The following is an 18,016-nucleotide window of genomic DNA, read 5'->3' as shown; positions in this document are numbered from 1 at the left end:
CGAGGGAAGCCAAAGGAGTAAATTATTGCAGGAAGTTGTTACTCATCAGTGACTTCAGGAATTGGCCAATTCAGTGGTTGCTAATGGTACTGTAGACTTCTAAGACAGGTTTTAATGTCTGAGGAATGAATGGAGGCCGAGGAAGTAAAGATAGGCAGAGTACTTTAAAACACAGCTGAAAAGCAAGGGAAAGCAGGACAGAGTCTCAGACAAATCTGCACACGGGAAGATCAGAGAAACTGGACTAAGGAGGAGTGTGGGAAGTTAAAGATAACTGATGCAACAGATTCAGACACAGGTCCTGAACCTATGAAGAAGAAGAAGGATGAATGTGTAATGTTTTTACTAGTTTAGAAGATAAAAGGAAAGGAGACCAAGGGGGATGCCCCATCAAAACCTGCACTTCCCTGTGAAGACCAAGGTCATTTACTAGAAAGAGTTCAGTAAAGAGGGTGAAAAAACAGATTTTGTAAAGTGGCCGATTACAGCCCTACCAAGAAGAGCCATTTGAGGAAAACTGGGCAGATCCAATGAAGACCTGGAGCAATGCTCTTTGTGTGAAATGCAAGAATACACAAGCTATAGGTTGTATTCATTCCAAGTCAGGAATTAGTTGGTATAAAATTGAAACATGTATTCCAGGACGTTCACATCAATTAAAAAAAAATTCACAAATGCTGGAATGAATATTTTAAAAGTTTAGGCAAATCAGCAGAATTCTGTGAATATAATAAAAACAAATGAATTGTGCACTTTAAGAAAGAAAAGCATGGTGCAGCTGCTGCCACACTCACAAATGAAGGAACAGGTGAGTGAGGACAGGCACCCCCGTGGGGTGTCTACCTCTGTAGGAGGACCTACAGGGCAGTCAAGACATAACCAGAAAGCAGTCTGGTGAGTGGGGAACCAAAACAAGGCACTGAGAAAGCCAAGTATTTAACAGGATCAGGCTAAGATCATGTAAACAGGGTCCACTTAATATACTGCTGTAATAGTCACTGCATTCCCCAGGTGTCACTAACTTTGGTCTCTGCTTGGAAGTACCTCATAGGAAGGGAAGGGATGGAATAAAAGGTATGAGACTCTTACCAAAGTACCACCCTTCAGTTTCTGTTGACTAAGCAAATAAGTTACAGAATTATAGGCTTTATCCCTGATGCTTTAAAATTCCTAAGGTACTTAATTTTAAAAATAGTTCAGATACTCTGCCCACCTACATTGTGAAGAGCTCACAAATAAATGGAGAGCAAAGTTTTCGGTGAGATTAATAAAAATAACATCAAACCAAAGCTAGAGATTTGCAGAATGAGGAATCACCTACGTGATTAAAAACATTGTAGGGACCCCACAGAAAAATGGAACATAGAACATCACTAAGAAATAAAGCCTCCCTGAGAACAGCACAGTCTCTCTGGTAGTCTGTAACTTGTATATAAAACTTAATGCTGCATTAGTCTCCTAATCTACAGAAGGCAGCAGCCCACGTTGGGGAAAAGAAAAACAAACACACATGTGCATGTACACACTCAGAGTGTATCTGTGTCTGAATGAACCAAAAAGATATTTTACTAATATGAAGAAACTGTGACTAAGAATGCATGTATAATAAATCAGTATTTGTTTATTGGCACTGATCAAATAAAACAAAGCAAGATGCAAGGTTGCCATCTAAGGTGGAAATTACAGATATGCTTCAAATGTAAACATCATTTTGACAAAGAGAAAAAAAGCATACAAAAACAAACCTCAAAGTTTTATACTTACTTTGTCTAATTAACCTTTTGTCAGCAACCAAAACATTTTCTGCATCCACAATGATTACCTTCCCATCTCTAGGACCAACTGCAAAATTGTCAAAGCTGACATCCAGGAGGTAGAGTGCAAATTCAAAGTCATTGTTTGTAAGCTGCTCTGCTATTTCCATTAATTGCCAAGCGAGGTCAACTCGTTTCTCCCACGGTGCATTAAAGTAGCTCCACAGTTCTTCTCCAACATAATTTACAGCCACCATTCTTCCACAAGCTCCAAGGTACTTTGCAAATGGCCAACCTTCATCAGATGGAAAACTCTACAAAAGAATTATCTTAATATTGTAAGAGATGCTGATGAAGATATCCTAGGTCTATCCTCAGATACTCAGTAGAGATTGTGACTAGGCATAAGCTTGGATTTTCTTGTTACAGATAATAGTTCAACAGACAGACACTTAAGTTTCTTTTCTAACTCATACCATTACTATAGATCTGAGAGAAAAAAATTAAGTAAATTTATAAAGCTAAAATAGAGTATTATTTATCAAAATCTCAGAACCAAATTGACCAACAAAAGATACTTCCTTATTACCAAATCTAAAACTATTAATGCTTTCCTTTAGTTTTTTGATTTGTGTTAAGTACAATCAATCAATCAATTCCTTTGAATGGACAGCAGGCAGGCCTACTATTCAGCATGCATTTACCAGACACCAGGAACTGTGTCTGCGATGCTAGCAATAAGAGTGAACTGAACTCTAAAATAAAAACTTTAAAAGACAGATACCATACAAATAATTATAAATGTAATACGTGTTAGTTACTAAGAAGTGGTGCAGAGCCTAGGGGTGGAATTCAGAGGAGGATTCTGGGAAATGCCCTTTAACCTATCCCCAACAGTTGGTGAAGAGCAATCTGACATCCCATCAATACAACCTCCACTTCAAGTTCCTTTGGTCCCAAGTTACTCTTATTTCCCTGGTACACCACCACATTTTCTGTTTATATTTAGCCCTACTTCAAAATTATTTATTCTCCTACTTTAAGGTTTTCTAACATATTTTATAACTACCAGGAGGACTAACATTCTACAGCAAAAATCTTCCATGACCATGAACAAGTTATTTTCAGGATAAATAAAATGATAGGCTTTATCTTAAGTATATTTCTTTAGCATAGCACCTTCCTTAAATTGGGAAAAGGAAATTCTGAGAACATGATGTGTATACAAATATTGCAGGGGAAACAAGGCAAAACATTACAGAATAGACATGTAGCCTCCTCTTCTTTGCTAAAAATTAATCCATGTATGTTCAGAGAGCTGGAGATGAGGCTCGTCTTCTCGGACCCCTCAAAAAAATAAGTGACATTAATTTTACCCTGAGCTTTCATAAATTTGACAAAGCTCAACAGTCTTACATTAAAATTTTTATCAACTTTTAAAACATAAAGATTTTTTAAACTCAATTGCATCCAAATAATTACCTATTTCCATGTTTTCTTCCTTTCCACTCTATCAATTCACAATAATTACTTGCGTGTGTGTGTATATAGTTTTATATATATATATATCTTTTTACCTTCAGTTTTCTTGAAAAACATTAATTATATAAATTAAAAATTTAGATATGATAGCATGAATATTGAAATATAATAAGCGAATTGATTCAATTTTGGTTCAGAGAAAATATCCACTGATTCTTTAGCAATTAGGAAAAAGCTATTTTTAATCTCATACCTGAGAATTTTTTTCTTTTGGGCATTTGGAAAAGTGACAGATTGCCTCATGCTCAATGTGAAGTGCAAAAACTGTTTGCTAACCACATGTTTTCAACTCTTCCTCCCCACTTAAATTACCTACAGGACCTTGGAAATTTAGTTAGACAAAATGTTTATAAAAGATTTAACTGTTTCGCAGATATTCATTTATAAAGTCATTGGCATAAAAAGTAAAACAATTAAAAATAAGTAAATGTGTGAGATTATATAGTTTTAACATGCAAAAAGTAAAACAGAGCACTCCTCCATACACTTCTGGTATATTACTCACATGGCATATTGTAAAACAGATACAAACATATCTTTGTGAAAATAAAATGGTCTTTGACAACAGGAGAAAAGGGAATCCTGCCAACATCTGCACATGTACAAATGTCTCCTTGTTTTTGGAGCCCTTCCAACTGGCAAACAACAGTCAAATATACACTTCATTACCCAAGTCCCGCATAGAAGAGGATAAAATATATGAATAAATGTCACATTGAGCAACTTTATATCCATATAGTTACTTCCAACACTGCTAACTGAAATCGTGTTGTGCCTCATTTTAAGAGCACTACAATTCTTTCACTTAGTTTGCTACTTAAATCTTTTAGAAAAACTTTAATAAATGAATTTATACCACTTGCTCATATGACAAGAATTTTTCATTATATAACCAAAGTTGTAAGAGTTCATTAATGAGAACAGAATTTTATTGAGCACACTGCATGTAGTACAAAGGAAATGCTCAAAGGAAGTGAACATAATTTTAATTATATTTAAAACAATTCTGGCTTGGAATCAAAATTACCATGGTCAAGTAGTTTAAGAGACAAAATTTTAAGATGTTTTATGGCTTGGATTTCTTAAATATATTGAAGAATAAGAAACACAACTTCTTACTTCTGACTCCCAAACTCCCACAGTATACAAAATACAGTAGCTAGTTTAAGTTTACTGTTGCGGTCCACACTTCCTAAATTTTGAACAAAATCTTAAAATCCAATATTCAAATTGCCTAGAACAACAGGCACACAGTTTAAAGTAATTTGAAATAAAATGTGTATATTTTAATGAATTATTTACAATTTAAAAAATATTACAAATACTTTCCAGTTAGGAAAGACCCTTTAAATATATAATGATTCAAATTATTATTGGATGAGAGGCACTCCAATTAATTTTCAGGGTTTTTCATCAGGTTTGAATGTATGTCATAACTATGTGAAGTTTTTAAAACAATGTTAAAGATTGTACAACTGCATAAAAGTTCTACTGTATTTTAAAAGAAAACATCTATTGAGTATTACTATCAATATAAGTATTATATTTACATTATATATACTTCTTGGATATCATTAAACTCAAGTAACAAATGCTAATAACAATAGCATATGTATTAATAGTAGCTTAAAAATAAGGTTTCAGAAACAAACAGAACTACTACGATCATTTTCCATTTTAAGAGAAAATAAAGTGAAGGTGATATAAAATGTTTATCATCAAAAAAATTTAAATTATATTCTTCATGGTGTATGATGTAAAATTCTAGAAAGGACAATACAGTATATAAGTAGAACAGCGAACTTAACCATCGGAAGGCTAGTTTTTAAGGTCCTCCACCTCTGCGTCTCACTAGCTGTGTGACCCTGGCAAAGTCAAAACTTCTTAGAGCTTTAGTATCTTCCTCTGTAAAACTGGAGTAACACTTGTACCACCATACTTACCAGGGCAATACAAGAAACAAAGAAGAAAAGGTATGAAATGCTCTTTGTAGATTTAATACTACTTTATAAAGAATTGCTTATAAAACCATTTCAATACTTCCAAATTACATCTGCTGGATAAAGAGTCCAGATATTTATCAAGAGATGTGTTTAGTTCATCACCTACCTGAAAGTTACCTACAAATAAGAAACTCCTTCCAAATGTAGCCAAGAGCCACTAAATTAGAAATGTAATTTCACTGTCCTCTAGCAGTTTCTAATTTACAATGGGATATATAATTTAGTTACCAGACTTTAAAAAATGCTCACTGCTCTGAGAAATATATAGGGCACCCACAAGTACTAAAAATACAAAATTCAAAACTTGGTAACATGTGTACACATAAATACAGCAATGTAATTTGTTTTTCATTGAATAAGTACGCAACGCAAATTGTCAATGCTGAAGTAACCTATCACCTTTCTATTGATCAGAAACCAAGTATCACGTTTATGTGATCAATAAAGATGATGTGAAATCTAATTCTAGAATTGGAGGGTACCTCATTTGTAAATCTAGTTCAATCTTATCAGCACAGTTGAGGTGATTCAGCTAAACTTACACAAGTAGTAAGAGGCAAAGTCAGGCTAATACAACCTGTCAGTCCGGGATCCCTCTGTTTTAGAAGTTTTCAGATTTAGGAAAGATAACAGTATATATATTTCATAATCATATTACAATGTTTCCAGTAGTCCAGGGCAGCACCTCACAAGAAAAACATATTATGCTGCAAAAATAATGTAGGCTTATTCATCCTAAGTGGGATAAAGCACATAAATTATCTCACATGCTTTCGCCTTTTTTTTTTTTTTTTGACAAAACCTATTTTCTACAAGTTTTTAAATATGGAATTGCCGATAAGGGACTGTGGGTTACCCCACATTTCATTGACTACTATAAACAGCTGAAATAAAAAGCAGTGAGAAAGTTGCTGTGGAATGAACACACTTTGAATTAAAAAAAAATCCTCGATCTAGCATAACTCCACCATGAAATGCTAAGCAAATAGTTGTAAATAAAATATAGTCCCTATTCTCAAGAAGCTTTTTTAGCCTGAGTTGGGAGAACTGCTATTAAACACACATAAATTATAAATGATGGAATTCATTAAAAGTTACAGAAAAGGAATGTATTAAGAAAGAGACCTATAATTGTGTGGTAAAGGGCAACCTGTCTAAGGAAGTGCTACTTATACTGAGATATAAAGGATGAGAATAATATTAGACAGACTGAGGGTGGGGCGGTAAGAATTTTCTAGGTACATGTTAGAGCCAGAAACTGTCTCCTCAGAATTTGCGGGGAGGGGTTGGGGAGGGGAAAAGGTAAAGCCAAAGCATGAGGAAGAAATGGCTTGAGGTACAGTAATAGATTCTGGAGAAGGAGATAGGGACCAGATCACTTTGGGACTTAACAGAAAAAAACACAAACTCCTCAACATGGTCTATATGCTATAAAAAAAACAAAAAAACAAATATTGAGTTGGCCAAAAAGTCCATTTAGTTTTCCCATAAGATAAAAGACACATTTTCCATTTTCACCAATAACTTTAGTGATTTGGATATTTTGAGTAAGTCAGCTCTCTCCCGCTGCTGGCTCCTAGTGGAGAGAGGCCAGGGGGGCTGCTACACATCTGCCAATGCATGAGACAGCCCCTCGGCAAAGAGTAATTTGGCCAAAATGTCAATAGTACCAAGAAACTTCCAAACCACTTTTGACATATTTGACCAGTCATAGCACCTTCCCAATTCACAGCACAAATCTTTTTTTTTTTTGCATTTCAGTTGTGTTTTTACCTTTCTTAAGACAATAAAGCATAATATGACAAAAACGTTGTGTATCTTCTTCCATCTCCAATATTAAAATAACTGCACAAAAACTCACCAATTTTGAGAGATTTTTAAAAATGTACGTGGATATATGTCACAATACAATCTAATAAAATTGTGTCAAACAAAGTTCAAGACAACTAAGCACTACTAGAGGCATCATACGGAAAAAACTAAATTAACTTTTGGGCCAACCCAGTATGTCAAAGCTTTAACATTCAGAAATATCTTACATACTAGAATTAACCCATATTAAGTTTTTAACATATCACAATACTTTTTGATCAATAGATATTGCTCTACCAGGTCATTTTATTCTATTATGCCAGAACACAGTCATAAAAAAGGAGACAAGGAATGTAGGAGTAAAAATACATAAAACAGTTATCTCTGGGTTTTATTCATGTATTTACTTACAATAAATGGCAGGCATGTAACTGATAGATTAAAATAAGGTCAACTCTAATGTGCTTGTGTTCTATCACTTTTTTCCTCCTTACATGACCAAAAGTAGGATTTGCATACTAAATTTCAAAAGCCATAATTCCTTTATTACAAGAAATATAAACTATTTTATAAGTCGCTTATTACTTTACAACATACCATTAAAAGGAGCATAACTTTGCAATTCGCCTAAGGAAGAAATGTGTTATAAGTGTTTTTTCTTTTAGAAAAGGAAATTCCAAGTAAAAAAAGAAACTGACTTAAAAAGAAATCTATCAATAATGAAAATATTCTAAAATCTGGTTATGGATGTTCTACAGATCTGGCATTTCTGTGACTGTGCACGCACGTGTGCACACACACACAAATTTAAGCTTGAGAACTTTTTTTAATAGAAAATGTTATCAAAAGCATAGAAAATGCTTAACGGTTCAATTAAGTTGCAAAATTATTTTTAAAAGCCCAAATTTGAACAAAATTCCATTGTAGTAATGCATGTTATAACAGCTGTTCATAGAGATTAGTCAACTGCACTGGTGACAGACTAATGTGTTCACAGCTTTGTGAACTGTCTGGAGAGGGAATATAGTAAAATTACTGGGATAATTTAATGGTTACCTAATTTTTGTTAAAATTACTCTTAGGACCTTAGTTTTTTAACATATACAACCAAAATCCATTGCAAATACTGGAGACTCATAATCTCAAAATTTAAGTCATAAGATAGGTTCCATTTATTTCATTAAATGATTTTCTGAATACCATTTTCCACACCCCCCGCCCCTCGATTCCAAAAACATTAAGCAATGCTTTGAAAATAGTAAGGTTGTGTTATTTCATTAAATATCATATTCAACAGCTGTATCTAAAATTGGAAACTGTCAATACACATCAACAACAAAAAAAGCTACCTAAGTTTAATAGACATAAATCACTGGTTAAAATAAGTAGCTTAAGAAATGCTCTCTCCCACCAAAAAAACCAAACAAACAAAAAACAACAAAAAAAACCCCACTTAGCTGCAAATTTTAAATATGCATAAATTTATTTTTAACTGACCATTTCTTACCTACTCTCAAAACCAGCAACTGTGACCCACATTTCTACACTGAAATATACCTACAAATACCATACTCAAACATTTACTCCCAATAAGACAAAAATTCAAAGAAAGAATAAAAATATAAGGTTCTGTTGGCCCAATAACCTAAGAATGCTACCTTACTCTCTTTAGTCAGTATCTGATTTCTTTAAACAGTCTGCCAATACTAACTTCCCTGGTTCCTTTAAAACACAAAGTGGATGAACACAGTCCTTCAAAGAATAACAAAATATCCGCTAGTAGCACAGTATCTCTCTCTGTTAAATACTTGAGGTTCCTATTTCTATTCCATTTGGTGCTTTATTTTAGATTTGTATTCCTATTGTTGCCTTAAATTTAAAACAGCCAAAACAAAACTCTCGGTCCCTCTATTCTAAAGTCATTCTTTCTCTGGGTTCCCTCATTGTAACGAGGACTCCTCAGTCAGTAATTGGCTCAGACTGAAAACCCAGGAGATAGCTTTTATTCTTCTCTTTCCCTCATACCGTAATACTTCAGCAAGTCATCAGCTATTTCTCAAAAATATACGCGATCTGACCACTTTTCATAACCTTCACTTGCAACCATCCTAATCCAAACCACCATGCAGTCTCCCTCGAACTAGTTCTCTAACTACTTAAAACCCATTCTCTACAAACCAGGTCCAGTTAAAAACACTTCTATTGTTTCCCATTGCTCTGAAAATGAAGTCCTGAACTCTATGCATGGTTACATGGTTATACAGGATATGGTCCTTGCCAACCTCCTCTGTGACCCTATGCTACTATGTTTCCCAATTGCCATGCTTAATCCTGCTCAGAGGCCTCTTAATTAGCCATATCTTTGGCCTAAAAACCCTCTGCCCTCAGAATTTAGCACCACTGCCTTTTTCTCCTCATTCACACCCCAGCTAAAATGTCACTCTTCCTCACCACCCAATTTAAAGTAGTCAAACCCCAATCCAATCCTCCGTCACAGGAGTTTGCTCTGTTCTTTTTATAGGATGTAAATCTGAAATCACCTTGTTCTTTATTTGTTTGCTGTCCACACCTAATGCCCCAGAAAGCAAAGGTTGTATAAACTGTGCCTTGTCCTGTCAACTTTACTGTATCCCAAGGGCGTACAGATCAGCTCCAGGCACTACTGGGCAACGCCACGCAGTTCTTGTCAGGTCTTCTCTATTCATAGTTAGAACTCCAAATAAGCACTCACTAGGAAGGCAAAATATGAGGACCCTGAAGCAGCATCCCTACCTCAGATAATAAATCTTTTAAGAATCTGTCTCAGAAATGCCTATAAATATGCCAGACTAAACCTCTGTTTTTAAAATTATTCATCAATATAAATCAAATTATTAAACTATAATAATGATTTACAGACAAAAATTAAACTATTTGCTTTGTTCTACTGAATCCTTACCTAAACCCTGTTTCCTACAATATTCATTCTATTCACTGTACTTTATATGGGACAAATCCCTAACTCCCTTTTTAATTACTATTCCAAAAAAACTATTGCTTGAAACAGCAATCATATATGTATTTGTGATGTGTGTACATGTAAAGGAGATGACATCTGAATGTTTGCTACCAGAAGAATAAAATTTATATATTTCTAACACAGATATCAACATAATGTGCTAAAGGACTTTCCAACTGCTATAGCTAAAAATAGAATAAGGTAATTTACAAAGTAATATTTTGTTAAAAAAACTTTACAACTAAAGATACTTTGTGTATGTTACCTAAATAATCCTATTTTCTTTAATCTCTGAAACAACCCTGTTGGGTAAATGTTAACATTCCCATTGTACCAATTAAAACACTCTGGCTCTTACCCGGTAAGTGACTTGCTCCACGCCACCTACTCACTTAAAGGTGGTACAGAACGCGCTCTCAATACTGCCCCCATGGGGGCTCCCCCTCTCCCATTTATGGGCAAAATCCCAGAGCTCAAATCCCCTGGGAAGTCTTCACTAGTATCCACTGCTATGAAGATACACCCAGATAACCCTCCCTAAATAAGTTACCTAATAGAGTGTAAGTGTTTTTTTGCAGTACTTACTACGCTATATTGACTATAATTATTTATATACTTATCTCCTACACAGTAAACTACTTCCTGCTAGAAATATCCTTCCAATCCAAATACTTTAGATCATACTATTTACCAAATGAACAGACTTCAGTTCTTCTGACTCTAGATCCAGGACTGTTAAATCCAAAGAGCTTCCAGCTATTTCACAGATAACTTCTACAAAGAATCTGTTTTTTACAAAAGACATACAAACTGGATAAAATACAAATTGGTTACATAATCTGAAGCCTTTCAGGGTCTATGACAAGGATGAATATATAACCATCCTCATCTTTCCCTAGTTAATTTACAGTCTTAAGACATTTTATAATTATATACTAAAGTTCATTTATATGTGTAGGAAAAACACAGGGCCTATATTTTAAGGCCCCATTAGCTTAATATACACATGAATGAAAAGTGACTAAAGAAAAAAAATGTCGGCATTCTGTGAAGAGTCAGCAGCAACAATGGTAACACAGGAAGTAAGCCAGGGGCCATAAACCAAAAGCCAATAAAAAAAGAGACTAAAAACCAATCTGAAAATTCCCCTGAGAAACTGAAAACCCATGTCCACATAGCAGATCCCCAAAACTTAAGCTTTCTATTCCCCACCAACCTGCTTGAGGAACATGTGCTGACCCATGCAGTCAAAGCATGAAAAAAAGGTTTCAAAGATTACACAAAAGTACAGAAAGAACCTCATAATTAACAATTAACAACGGTCAAAAGATACAGATTAATCTAGAAACTAGGCCAAAGTGTGAAATGATTTTACTCCACTGATGTGGAAGTGATGCTTTCCTAAGGTTTACTGTCTATTTCTACAGTTTTTCCATAATACAAGTCTCCCCCTTTTTTTGGATCTGAGGTACACAGACTTACTATTTTTGTTTGCTTTCTCATGAAGGACATTAAAGTACCAATGAAACCTCCGATAAACAACCACAACCCTCTAAACTTTAGCTTATGAATTTATTCAATAAAAAGTGCACTTGCTCAGAACTACCTAGTCAGAACCATCTCTGAAGCCTAAATCTGAGAATGTAGTTACTACAGCAGCAGTCAGGTGTAGAGAAGTATTCGGCTCCCTAAGCTTGAAAAGAAGTCTAGAACATCCTTTCTAAATTCTATATAGCCCCACAAGATCCTTGCCTACCTTTACTTATGTGTGCGTATGTATGTATCTATGTGTGTATATATACACTTGTATGTATATTTATATTTCTCTGTAAAGGCAGTTTCTGGTGTTTGTTTTAATCTGATTTTATGTGTGTAAAAATTCAGGGGTAGAAAGACAGGCATGAAATAAGGTTATCTACCTATTCTGTCCTCCAACCTATAATACCCCTAGCTGGGACCAAGTCCCAATATCCCCAACTCCCTTTTAGAAGACCTTAAACCCACAAATTAAAGTCAAATTCAGAAAAGAAATACAAAAATAATTATTTCTCAAATCAAGAGTTTGAGAGTCACAGGATGTTGGGGTTGAAAGGAAAGAATCTATACCAACAGTCTCATTTTATAGTCAGTAAAATGAGTCCCAGAAAAAAGCTTATCACCTGTAATATGCTAAATGGCCATAACATTTTGTTTACTTCAAAAACTATCTCTTAAAAATATATTCTTCTCCTGTAGAAATGATTTTTAAGTAAAAAAACAACAATTACTCAAAGTTTCCTGAAAAATTCATCCTATAATGTAGGAATGCATGAAATCAATTAAGTAAACATATGGTTGATAGCAGGAATCATAACTGTTTTTAAGATGCTCCATATTCAAAAAGCTTCAAAACAGCTGATCAAATGCAGTAGATAAAGTTACTTATTTAATGTCTAACATTTATTGAGTGCTTACTATGCATCGGGCACTATATGAAGTGTTTTGAATATATCATGCCATTTACAGGAATTAGAATGAAAGCTTAAAATGCACAGCTTTTCAATGATAGTTACATACTGTAAAAATTAATGAAGTCCTATTAAAACCATGATTCAGAAACTTAAGGCTAATAAAGTTCTACAGAATGTAGCAGTAAAACAAATTCCCAACTCCACATCTCTAAACAACTAAGGGCTTTCTTTTTTTTGTTGTAAATAAAACCATCTTCACTATCTAGAGGTGATTAAGCCAGAAATATAGTCTGGACTTCAGGAAATTCAGGCAACATTTTTCTCTCTCACACACAACTTCTGTAAGCTCAAGAACAGGTGAGTACAAATACTGGCAGAAAATTTAACAATACAGTAACAGAAAATATGTTGCTATCCTGCCAAATACTGCAACACCTCAACTTTTGAATATTCCAAGAATGCTATTACACAGTATAAAATCAACAAAGTCCTCCCCAATTTTTTTCATAGGATTATAACATACTTGTAATTAAAATACACTTCTGGGCAAAGTAAAATGTAAGAATGTAAAGAAGGTATTAGAGTAGAAGATAAAGGTACTAGCATTATATTATGACTTGATATTTATAAAAATTTTTTAGGAAATAATTCTGAAACAGAATTTTCCTTGGAGCTAAATAATTTGCTGTATGCTAGTCAAACTCTCCAACAACGGATAAAGAGTTGTACTTTCATACCATTTCATATGGAAATTCTACATTACAAATCTATATAACCATATATAATTATGTTTACAATATGCCTTACAGACATTTAATACCTTTCACATATCCTTTCAGGGCATAACAGAAACTTCAATTTGTTACTGTTTCTTAAAATCAGAATAAGCAAGTTTAAGGTTAAATTCATATATTCTTTTTCAATTCTTTCACTAGTACCTTATGAAAAAAGATGTTTAAATGTTTATTTCAGAAACATGTTTACTACACTGGAATGTTTGTTAAGGATAGTTTGATAATGACATCTCAAAAAGTCAAAAGACTTTTTCTCCAAAGTAATTAATTTTTAGACAATGTAAGATAGGAAAAATCTAGTTTGTTACAGAATGTCCAAAAATGCAGTAAGTAGCTCCCTCTCCCAGGAAAATGTGAGTTCCTCTTTAAACTGTAAAATACACACTTGCACTCTTACAAAAATATTTTTAAAAATACATGAACAAAAAAAACATATACAAATAAAAAGTTAAATTTTAGTGAGTTTTTTCTATTATCAATATTCCAAAACTAAAATAAACAGCCATTAACAGTTTTATAGAAACTAGTATTAATACTAAAATTGTATACGTATGTCTAAATAACGAGAAGTAACGGACATCATGATTTGACTTAATGTGAACAATCTTTGCAGTGAATCACAGAATTTTGAAATTCCTTTCATTTCGGTGGTTTTACACCATCAATACACCTCAAGTAATAACGGTCCACACTTCTTAACTCACTAGTTTTTACCAAAGATGAAGTGGTTCCTTAAAGAAAGTAACAGCTCTCGGAAGATCGCTTATTTAAAAATAAAGTCGTCTTATTCTACCTGCTTGTTAATCAAGTAAAAAAATAAACATAACAATACGACTGGTAATGAAGACTGCAATTTCTATTTCACAGAGTATGTACAGAACTTGGTTGCCTAAATTAAAAATGCAATTTACAAATGCCAGTCAACAACGTTGATACATATATTTCCTCACATACTAAAAACAATTACCTATAACTCATCTATGGATACCCACTCATTCGGAGCAACTGTGTCACTAAGAGTAAATTAAAAGGATGTAACTGATTTTTTTAAAGAATTGTTTATCATTAAAGATGAAAACACAAAGAAAGAATATGTTTGAGAGGAGAGTTGATCAGAAAACAAGATACAAGCACACAGCTATCTCAATTATAAAGTAAACTAAATATGCCAAAATGACTTCAAACTTCGAAAAATAGAAACTTTCCCAAATAAAGCAGGTTTACTGTAGTGTAAATCAAATGCCAAAGTTTCTCATATTCAAATGCCTTATGTTTGTAAAGAACTGCATACAAAGTGCTTTTAAAATATTAGTTTTAATATTAAATGTTTCTTATACCTCAACATTCAGTATTATCTGATTAAAATCTTTCAAATAGTCAGCCACTATTGTAAGTTCAGAAAATGTGTTATTACTATTACTACAGGTCCTTACTAAATTTATGAATCCCAGAGATTTTGAGAGACTAACCTACAATGCTGCAATGCTGAAGCTTTCTCCAGGGACCACCTTGCTAACATAACCATCTATTTCTCAAAGAAAAAAGGCAATTGAAATTTTTTAAAAAACTGTCAGGTCAAATGTATGTATCATAAGTACAGCCTTAAACTTCTGCGGCTGATAAGTTTTAAAACTACCAAATAAATTTCTTCAATGGACGTTTAACCATTTCACTGTTAAAGAGAGCAGTATTTAATATACAGTATGTACTTTAAATCTGACCCACCACATACTGTATTCTAGCACACCTTCAAATTGACCAAGACCCACACTAAAGTTTTGTTTAAGGCAAAATATTTATTTTGTATTAAAATTACTTGGCTGAACTAATCAAATGAAACTGGTTTCTCTTAGCTAAGTTGGGTAGTGGAACTTGAGAAAAGACAGCAACATAAATGAACCTGGCACACTCCCAATTTATTCAACTCTGTACACACTCCCCAGCCATCAGTGACATTCTTAACAGCGCCGAAAGGGCATAAATTATATCAAAATTACTTGTGATTAATTTCAAATCATGTTTTTTTCCTTGTCTTTAAAATACTACAGCAAAACTGGTATGGAAAAAGAGCAAGTAGCTTTCCCTGCCGCTTATCAGGAGGGATCACACCCCCACAGTTGTAACCACTATCCAAGGACAACGCGCTAATGCCCCGTGGGACTGTGTAAAAACTCAGTAACTGCTCCAAAGGTAAACACAGATTTTTGTTTTTTGGTGTTTCTTTTTTTTTTAAGTTTTGTTTTCCTTTTCACTGTCGCCAGTAAAAAAGAACTCAACCTACTCCCCTAAAAGGCACGTTTGTTTTCAAAAGAAAGAGAGCGCCAGTAACTTAACTAGAGGAGAGGTGAGAATCTTCTAGCCCCGGCCTAGTATTTCAGCTCCTTCCTGCAGCCAAATACCAGACAACCAGGGCAGGTCACAGGAGCAGGATAAAAATGTCCGTCTTGGCTTTAACCTTTTCAGCCGCTAAGTCGAACGAAGCCTGAACTTTTTCCTCTTCTTAAGTCCCACCCAAAGCAAGGATCATGATTAAAACCCCACACCGACCACTGTCCCCATTTTGTGCTCCTAACTTCCCTAGCTTGTCCCCAAATTAGCTTTTCCAGGGATATTCCAGGTAAATGAGCTAAGAAATAAGACAAAGACCAACTTTGGGACTGAAGTTAGGCCAGGCCATGCCTGTTACTAAAGGGCAGAGCAAACGCGGTAAAGAAACACTTGAAAAGAAGAAGGGTCCAAAGGCTCGTAAATAGACTGCAGCGTGAAGTGCAACCCCGGGGGATAAAAGCAGAAAGGCTAGGAGAACAGAAGAAAACTCGCCTGAAAGACATTTTGGGAGCATACTAGACGCGCTCCCTCTGGCGTTGAAGAACCCGCAATCAAATCCAAGACGCGACGCGTCTAGGTGACTGGAGCAGATTTCACCCGCCGGGTCGCCCTCCCCAATCCCAACCTGTGCCCAGGGGGCCACAGCGCTTGATCGTTCCCACATTCGCAACCTAGCCCAAGCAGGAAGGGTCTACACTGGGGAACTAAAGCCGGTCGAGCCACCTCTCCCGGCTCCTGCTCCCTGCGCGGCCCCTCCCGCAGGCCACCCAGCCCGGATTCCGTACCTACCTGTAGCACCAGCGGCTCGGGGTTGAAGGCCAGGGTCAGAAGCAGCTGCATGCGCTCCGAGTCCTTGAGATTGCGGAGCAGAAAACTGCCCGAGTCCTTGGTCTCGGCGTAGCGCCGTACCAGACGGTCGAGCAGACGCTGCGAGGGGCAGTGCACCAGGTCGGACCAACCCTCCACTGCCTCTGGCGTGAGCAGCCGCACGTCGCCGTTAAGGCGCGCGAACTCGGTGCGAGGCATGGCCTGGAGCAGGTCACAGCGCGGCCGGCCGGTGGCCCGCTTGCAGATGCTCTGGTCGAGCTGCGCCAGCTCGCGCTGCGAGCCCAGGCGCTTGAGCACCACGCGGCGGCGGCCGCCCTCGCGGGGCTCGCCGTACTGCGCGAAATAGACGTTCTTCACGTTGAGGAAGTCCAGCAGGCGCAGGCGGCCCCACGCCTCGAACACCACCTGCCCGTTGAGAAAGCGGCGGCACCAGCTCGTACCAAAACACGCCGGGCACTTATTGAGCTGCAGGAAGCGCCGGTCGGCCAGTTCGTTGCGCTGCCAGGAGGCGAGCAGCGACGGCGAGTGCAGCACCATCAGCACCAAGAGGCTACCCAGTGCCGCCAGCTTCAGCGAGCGGGACAGGCGGCCCAGCTTCGGGGGCACCAGGCGCCACATCCCGCCCGCTGCCCGTCCGCACCCGGAGGGCGAGGGCACCCCCGGGGCGCCCCCGCCGCGCCGAAACCCGGAGAGCTACCCGCAGAGGCCCCGGACGGGAGAAGGACCAAGGGCGCGGGCTGGGGTGGGAGGCGGAGTAGATATGTATGCGAGACCCGGAGCGGGAAGGAGCAGACCGGAGCAGGCTGCGACTTCTTCCAGTCACTAGTCTTCACAACTCTCAAGCTCCCTCCTCCAAGCTCCCCGCCCTCCGACTCCCGCGGCGCCTCTTCGGAGCCAGCCAAGTTATAGAGGAGCGAGAGGGGGAGGGCGCGCGGGGACACGAAAGCCACGGGCGCGCACGCGCACTGCACGCTCGGGACGTGAGAGCTGCGGAGGCGGCCGCCCGCGGCGCGCGTCGGGTCCCGAGGAGAATGAAGGAGGGACTCACAGCAGGGGAAGAAAAGCTGCAGTGTCTCACCCCGAAAAGTAGAAACAGTATTGGGAGGTAGGATGGATGAGGCGCCCACGCGTCCCCGACGCCGCAAACCCCAGTTCGTACGCGCTGGCTTTCCAGAAAGGGGCGGGAGCTGGGGGCGGGGCAAGCCGGGCGGACGAGCGCGTCGCGCGCCGCCGGTAAGCGTAAGCGCGGACTCGCGGGGGTGGCTTTGGGGGCGTCTCCGTGGGGGCGGAGCTAGAGCTTTGAAGGGGGATAAACTCGTGAGCTCTGTTGATGAGATGACTTTCAGTAATCTTTTAGGACTGTTACGGATTCCTGGAGCCTGACTTTTCCCACAGTAGATACAGTCCTCTGAAGGGGGCGAAAACAAGAACTGAATTGAGGAAACCTACTGGAACCCCCTTCTCTCCGTTGGCGCGCGTTGGGCGGGGCATGGTAGGCGGGGCGTCG

The 18,016-nt window shown here is 37.5% G+C and overlaps 1 protein-coding gene across 1 annotated transcript in view; it reads right to left on the bottom strand.

Annotated features, from left to right (window-relative positions):
- Window positions 1–17,127, bottom strand: part of DIPK2A (divergent protein kinase domain 2A) — a 21,907-nt gene extending 4,780 nt beyond the window's left edge. The window contains exons 1-2 of the mRNA XM_054585163.1: window positions 16,471–17,127; window positions 1,765–2,068 (exon numbers count right to left, since the gene is read on the bottom strand). Coding sequence (XP_054441138.1) covers window positions 1,765–2,068; window positions 16,471–17,127 — 961 coding nt within the window. The remainder of the gene's footprint in view (window positions 1–1,764; window positions 2,069–16,470) is intronic.
- Window positions 17,128–18,016: the final 889 nt, after the last annotated feature.

This window comes from Pteronotus mesoamericanus, unplaced genomic scaffold, assembly GCF_021234165.1.
Source record: "Pteronotus mesoamericanus isolate MK-2021 breed Mesoamerican mustached bat unplaced genomic scaffold, CSHL_Meso_final contig_82, whole genome shotgun sequence".
NCBI lineage: Eukaryota > Metazoa > Chordata > Mammalia > Chiroptera > Mormoopidae > Pteronotus > Pteronotus mesoamericanus.
This window is presented reverse-complemented; position numbering and strand designations above follow the sequence as displayed.